The following is a 7,901-nucleotide window of genomic DNA, read 5'->3' on the forward strand; positions in this document are numbered from 1 at the left end:
TATATTTCTCTACACCTTGAGTATTATCACCAATGTAATACAATTATATGATTTTTGAAAAGTTTCAATTTCAATGTTGATGTTTGGTTTCAATTCATATACTTGATCGAGTTTCCAACACCAAAACATGATAACAAAAGTTTCCATGAAAATGACTGAATAAATTGTGAAACAAAAGGATTTCACATATTTACCGGATAAAATAGACAATCGACTGACTTAATTGATGGATAAATTTCATGATATCGCTCGAATACTAATTGAATTTAACTGAATCGAGATTTATCAGACTGGAATTGAAAGAAAATCAGATCCAATTCAAATCGAACTTGATTTTTTTTTCTATTTATTCTTCTCAGTGAATATTCATCCTGTTTTCTTTGTCAATATTATTATTAAATCTTCCATTCAGATGATAATCATCATGATGAACTTGATTCATTCTTCATCACTTGTTCATCGATCATAAACCGTAAATTTGAATAAAAGTAACAACAAGGTAAACAAAGATGATAATGATGATAAAGGTAAAGGTAAAGATGACACAAAGATGATGTTGATAATCAAATGAACCACGATAATGCAAATGTCTCTTTTTCCGTTCATCAACTTACCTTTGGAATTGTACAGAGGACACCTCGAAGGCTTGGATAAAAATTCGCCTTATGAACTGAGTCTTTCATGTGAATAGTATCGAGATATTGAAGTGCATGAACTCCTGGATCCATGAAGTATTTGATCTGAGAAAATAGGAAAGAAACAATTCTCAAAATCAACAGAAAAAAAACTAGGGAATAAGAAAATTTCATCATGATTACATGAGGATAAACAATATAATGGTTACGATGACATTGGAAATCGTTGTTTACATTATATTGAATTAAATCAATTGTAAAAAACGACAAGTGGGTGGTAAGGGTGAAGTAAAAATGGAGATAAAAATCATGATAAACTATTGATTCTAAATTTAAACTGAATAAAACATGAAAGAAAAACTCTCAGAATTTCTCGTCAATTCAATAGGATTAAGATAATCATCTTTGAATAACGATGACTATTTATTATTTCATTTGAAAATCTCCTGTTAATTATGATCAATCCTATTGTTAGAATTGTATAGATAAACAAAATGGATTAAAACTGTTTGGTTCTTTTATCACTTGAAATTTAATTGCAATCTAAAAGTTAATTAACTTTTCTAATTATATACATATTCAGTGTATTCGTAAAGGTGTGATTATGATTAGTAATTATCTTTCAACATTTAGCTTGTGATTCCTAAATTTTGATTCTCACTCATCTCATCTCATGGTTATCGTTTAATACTCAAAGCTTTCATTAGATATCAAGAAAATCATCTTCATCTCATCATCATTATCTTTATAATAATATCACAGCTAACAAACCAGCATCTCTCTCTCTCTCTCTCTCTCTCTCTCTACTTATCTTCATCCATAATATTTCATGAAGAGATACAAATACCCACCACATAGATATGAATTCATTCAATTGTCTGTAGATGACAAAGTAAACCCAACCTCTTGTGAATAACGATCTACCCACCGAGTGGAATAATTGACCTTGTATCTCTAATACTATTTTCTGTTATTCTCTCTTTTTTTCACTCCCACCTCTCTCTCCCTTTAACCTTTTTCTCCCTCCCTTGAATTCTACCTCAAATTCTCCCCATGGTTCAGAATCTTAACCTCAATATTCTTATTCCTGTCATCTTCATCTTCATCTTTTACTTTTTTTCTTTTCTCTTTTTGTGTCTTCTAATATAAGGGAGAAAAAAGTTGATCAGCTGATGAACAGATTAAACTAAAAGTCAAGAACTTTTTTCGTCCACGAATCTCTATAAGAACCAAAACAAACAGAGTGAGAGAGAAAAAAAAACTCGAATCGAACTCAGAAATTTCTAGTCAACTCTTGCTTAGAATTTTTTTATTTTCTCCAATACAAAATCATGATAATCTTTGCAACATCTTCTTCAACTTGCAACAATATTTTGATTTGGATTTTTTCTGTTCGATTCTCTTGGAAATTTTCATCCCAAGAGATTATTGGAATAAACTTTTGATTCCATGATAGCAACAGAAGAATAAATATCTCTCCCTCTATCATTTTCTTTTCTGTTATTTCCATAATTCTTCTTGTAAACAACATAGGTGAACATGATAATAAATAATTCGTTAAGTTGAGAGAAAAAGCTAAAAAAAAGTAAAAGTTGAGAGAAATTTTATTTTTTTATTCGAAAACTGGACATAAATTTAGCTCGAAAGAAAAAGTAAAAAGTTATTCAATTTTCAATAGTTTCTCAATATCAGGTATTAGTTGAACCTTTAGATAAACATTTAATAACATGATAATAGAAATGATTTGTTAGAGAAATTCAAGATTCAGTAATAATAAAAGTCGATATCAGAACTTTTTTGTTCCTCCTCTTGTGATCAGAGTAATTTTTTTCCACCAATGATTATCATGGATACTTATTATTACATTGGAAGATATTAGTAAATACCCAAAGTGACCATTAATATATTAATGGTTAGTTAAGTGTTTAAGTCTCACAGTCAACTGAATATTAAAGACGAAAAGATATTTTTTTTATTCAGAAAAAAGGAAAAAAAACTCTTGTTTCAATCATCATAATGAAAAGTTCTGGATAGTTCTCAGTCTAAATGAATGTACCAAAGTGAGAGTAGTTTGTTTTAAAGACATTTTAACATTACTCTTGTAAAGGAAACGCTTTGATTTCCTCTTTCTCTTCTTAATCATTTTTCTCCATCAGCAATTAGTTAATTGTTTATTTATCCCGCTCAAATCTCTGTAACCAGTCACATGTTTCCTTAGTTGGATTAATACCTTAAGCATTTCCTTTTCCTACTTCTTTTCATCAGTTGTTGTGATACTCTCAAGTTGATAGTCTCATCTTCAGCTTCAAGTTAAACCCTTTCTTGTCCAATTTGCCAACTTCCGTTTCCTTATTTTGCAAACTCACAATTCTCAAAAGAGTTTTACTTTTCAATTAAAACGATTCTCTTAATTAATCAAGTGCTTACTGATTGTCCAAGCCTATTATGAGAAGGATGTGATGAGCCTTCCAGTTTGGTCAAATTCGGTGCATTTTTGTACGTGTTGGGTTCGCGCGTACCTCATTCCCATGAATTCATTACTACCTCAAACTCTAGTGGAGATCGATGGGATTTTCCTTACACTCTCACTTTTGTCTCTGATTCTGACCTAAATGTAAAGGTTTTTGTGCTAATAATCAGAATTGATTGAATATTAAAATTCTCAAGTTCTAATATCAACAAAAACAATTGAATTTTAGGCTCACTTTAAACTCGATATAATTAATTTCCTCCACTTAATGGCAATTTTTTGTCTACCATGAAAAATTGTTAATATCTTAAGGTTTCAATGCGAATCAGCTGATTGAAATTTGATATCAAAGGTAATTATCATGTAAATGTAACATGAAATTGATATTATACCGTCAGAATTGTCTGAGGAGTTCACCTTAATGTTGTGTAAATTTTTTGTTTAATCAAATGAATGAAATTGCAACAATTATCTTCGTAAACAGTTATATGATTTGCTTTTCTCACAAAATGGAAAACAATTAATAAACCAAATTAATTGTTGTTTTAGTTATCATGATGATTGTTTCAACAAAATGTTTACTTTCTTGATTACGCTGACTAATAATGATTCTGAATTTTTGATTAACTACAAGTTAATTTAATAATCTTTTTCTCTGTTTGTATTCAGTTAATTTGAATATGTTAATCTATTTGTTAATTGTTAATTGTATTCACTTTGTATTCCTTAATTTTGTTGGGTTACAATGTTACAGAAAAAAAACAACAAGTAAATCACATTAACAATTAACAAAAAGTATAAACTTTTCACCGAGAAAATAAGTTAATTGTTACTAATCAAGAGCAATTAATTAATTGTTTGCATCGTTTGTATCAGTTTAAGATGAATTAATAGATAATTAAATAGTAAATACAATTAGAACCTCAAAGAATAGAGATACAATTGATTAGATTATTGGTTATTATTTTCTCGGAAAATTGTTCATTGATTATTGTATTGTTCTGATGGTTTGGAGATTTTTTTTCCCACCGGTGGGAAATACTCACCATAGAAAAACTTTGGGAGGTTGGCCTTTTACGGGAAGCGGCTTCCAATAGACTTGGAACATTTTCTGCTAATAAAATAGGCATTCGATCCAAAAGTTCTTGAACACTTCGATTTAACTGTTGAGACAATTACAAGAAAAAAACGTTAGTTTTACTTTTCAATTGATTTGTAATCAATCATGATTGAGGTGGATTGTTGTTAATTACAGTTTCTAATTGTTTGGTGTAATTAGCCGTTGATAGAGCTGCTTGAATTGGTGATCGTCCATTGTTAAAAATACTGCATATCAATAGTCCAAATGAAAACATGTCACTTTGTGGGCTACATGCTGAAGAAGCTTGAACTTCAGGGGCCATGAAATCAAGATCAGGTTGACTCATTTTCGGTGATTTTGAGGTGAATGCTGGACAAGAAACTGGCAGCTAAACATAAAGGAAAAGAAATCGATAAAAGGTCAGTTTTAACGGATGTTAACAAGAAAACGTTTCAATTCCAAAGTTCTGGACATTATTTTTTCTCTATCATCAAATTTCGAGTTATCATTATTAATATTTCTTTCTCGAAATGTAAATTCTCTCAGATTTTTTTTTCTCTCTCTCATAACAGGTAAATTTGACAAGTTTTGGTTCTCTTTTAAATAGAGAAAATGGAAAAGTTCTAACAGACAAGTTCGAAACTTTCAATTTCCTTTGAATACTTTTCGAGTTCACAAAATACAAGTCAAAGTAAGAAATTCGAGATTATCTTTGCTGGAATGATATTCTCATAACAGTTGATTGCTTCAGTAATTAAATATCATTTGAATTCTAAGCTCAACTTACCATGTTATCGCCATCATTACATTTAACTGTAAACTCGAAGCCAGATAATTTCCAAGTTCCCCGTTTATTAATTATCACAGATTGTGGACAGATATTTCGATGGATAATTTTGCATGAATAATGTAGGTAAAGGAGGGCCTCAGTTATCTATGGGAGTAAAGAGCAGATCCAAATGGTAATAGAAAAACTAAAATGAGTCTGAAAAAGTTTCACTCAAATTGTTGGATAATCTTTCATCGACATGATAATAAACATGATGATGAACACATTTACTACATGTGATATTCATCCAGTGTAGAGATACAACTTTATTAATATAAATCACTCCCTGAACAAATGAATCGGTTTATCATCATGATGTTAATCAATGTTGTCAATGTGATAATAAATAACTTATATACAAGTCAACTTATTGTTGTTATCGTTGTTATTATTATGTCAATGGATATGTTGAACTTGTTACGATTTTGGTAAATATATGAATTGTGTCCAATGTTGAAACAATAAGAATTCAGTTTTCACCTAATATTGAATTACTCTAATTCTGATTAACTAGATTATTATCAACTCTAAGATAATAAAACTGATATTCTGTTTCGTTTCTATCATTTCCATTGAGTTGATTGACTATTTTAACTAACGAAAAATTTGTTTCGCTTTTTCCAATTGTTTCTCATCAATTGATAGATTAACGGTCAATTGGTCAATTGATTTTCTCTCTTCAGTTTTTCACCTTTTCTTACCTGTAATAGTCCATATTTTGTCTCAAATTCAGAGAAAGTGTATTCCCTTAATACAGAGGGAACTCCCTGTCTTAATCTATCTTCAAGATAGCCAAGTATATTGGCCAAACTTCCGATTATCGGCTCAGAGGCGAAGGCAAGATTTTCATTGGTCTCTTCAACTTTGGCTACAATTTGTAATATCTTTGAATGGCGAAATCGATCCAATTGAATGGCACCGCACTTTAACACTTCACTAATACACTCACGACGTTTACCTGAACTTTTACCAAACTTTTCAGTCCACTTTTTGTCAAAATAAAACACAGACACTTCCTATTGAGAAAAAATATAAACAATCAAAGTAAACAAATCGATCAGATCATCAATATCGTTAATGATCATTAACACTAAAGATAAACAATAGGAACACTTTGTAAGTACATGTATAAATATATATACACAGAGAGAACCTCAGAATCTATTGTGAAAATAATAACCATAGGTGTAAATGCTGAATGGTAAAATTATAATAACGATAATGTATGATCATGAATGTGAATATACTTGACTGATAGCTCGAGGGTAAAAGTTTTACTTTAGCAAAATCTGATGAAGAAAATTTTTGTTATTTCTAAATAAAAATCTGGGTCATCAATGGATAACTGATTAGTTAACTAATGATATTCAAGTTGAACTTTGGGTTGATTAAATTTCTATAATAATTTATACATTATAATTGAGTTGATGATAAAATAATTCCAGAGGATAAATGGACTGACCTTTCCATCAGATTTACGATAACCTTCATACACTTTCCATGCTAATTCGGGTCCAGCTGATCCGATTTGTTTACCGATCTCAAAGAATTGACTGATCGGATTGTTATCCACTGGCGATGTCGCTGGAATCGGTTGACCAGGTTGACCAGAGGTACCACAGGTTCCAGTCCCTTTTAATTTGGCAAACATGATTAACTAATTATCTTTTTTTTTGCACTAATTTAGAAACTCGTATATATATAATTAACTAAATTATTGGATATGATTATTTGTTTTGTTATTAGATTTTGATATTAGTTGAGTTGATATATTTTTGTTTATAAAAAAATGAGCTACTCAAACTTTTGATTATCTTATTACAATTAAATACTTAGGGAATTGGAACAATTGAAAACATTAACTAATTGCTAATTGTGATGTGATTATTAATTTTACAATTTTGGAAAATATTATTATCATTAGTTAGTTGATATGGTGATTTAAAATAATTGATTAACTGTTAATCCATTTTTTTTTGTTTACGTTAAGATGATTAACCAATTGAATTGTTATCACGAACAAAATTAATTAATAATAATCATCATTCATTTATCTTATTATTTACTTGGAATGAGATGATGATTAACTTTACTGATTAGTTGATTAATCCAGTTGATTAAATTTCATGGTAATTCAAGATCTGGATTAGGATGAAGATGAAGATGAAGATGATGATGGTGATGATAAGGTTGTGAATGAGATTTGAAAATTAATCTCATTGAACTTTGAGACTGATTGTAAATGGTTTTTGATGATAAACAATTGATAACAATTAAATTGAGATTACAATCTAAATATAATAACATAATAATAAGTTTATAATGAGATTGAAAATTGAATCACAATCAATGGGAAGACATGATAATAAGATGATGATGATGATGATGATGATAACGATTATGACGATTGAATAATTTGATTGTAGGCACAAAAAAAACACAATTTATAAAAGTAAACAATCAAAATAATAGACACAGAAAGAGACAAACAATTAATCAACAATTTTTCATCTCCAATTGTCAACAATCAACACGGAAACAAAGTTGAGCCAAAGGAAAAAGTAACATGAGAAAACAAGTGATTCCAATTGAACAGAAATCGTTATGATGAAATGTTATCCTAATGTTTATCACTGTTGAATGAAGCTCAGAATTGTGAAGATAAATGAGAGAGAAAGAAAATGATGATGAGAAAGTAAGTGAGAGAGAGAGGGAAAGAGAGAAAAAAAGAGAAAGAACTGTTGCCTTATCTAGAACTGTTTAGAACAATTCGAAAACTCGAAATATTGGATCACGCAAGCTCTCAATTCTTGTTAGCTTCAACTTTTCTTCTTCTTCGTCATCTTCATCATCATCTTTTCCTGTCTTCTCTTCTGTCTTCATCAC

General features: G+C 29.6%; 1 protein-coding gene and 1 long non-coding RNA gene across 2 annotated transcripts in view; one reads left to right on the forward strand and one right to left on the reverse strand.

Annotated features, from left to right (window-relative positions):
- LOC128387822 (SCY1-like protein 2) overlaps positions 1–7,684 on the reverse strand; it is a 46,397-nt gene extending 38,713 nt beyond the window's left edge. Inside the window, exons 1-6 of the mRNA XM_053347095.1 lie at positions 6,478–7,684; positions 5,717–6,031; positions 4,974–5,120; positions 4,359–4,574; positions 4,152–4,268; positions 615–740 (exon numbers count right to left, since the gene is read on the reverse strand). Coding sequence (XP_053203070.1) covers positions 615–740; positions 4,152–4,268; positions 4,359–4,574; positions 4,974–5,120; positions 5,717–6,031; positions 6,478–6,666 — 1,110 coding nt within the window. The 5' untranslated portion in view covers positions 6,667–7,684. The remainder of the gene's footprint in view (positions 1–614; positions 741–4,151; positions 4,269–4,358; positions 4,575–4,973; positions 5,121–5,716; positions 6,032–6,477) is intronic.
- Positions 4,492–5,097, forward strand: LOC128387823 (uncharacterized). The gene is made up of 3 exons (XR_008325179.1): positions 4,492–4,605; positions 4,759–4,877; positions 4,964–5,097. It is a non-coding gene; the product is annotated as an uncharacterized LOC128387823 (long non-coding RNA).
- Positions 7,685–7,901: the final 217 nt, after the last annotated feature.

The sequence above is a fragment of the Panonychus citri genome, unplaced genomic scaffold (assembly GCF_014898815.1).
Source record: "Panonychus citri isolate SS breed McGregor unplaced genomic scaffold, ASM1489881v1 Contig00094, whole genome shotgun sequence".
Classification (NCBI taxonomy): domain Eukaryota; kingdom Metazoa; phylum Arthropoda; class Arachnida; order Trombidiformes; family Tetranychidae; genus Panonychus; species Panonychus citri.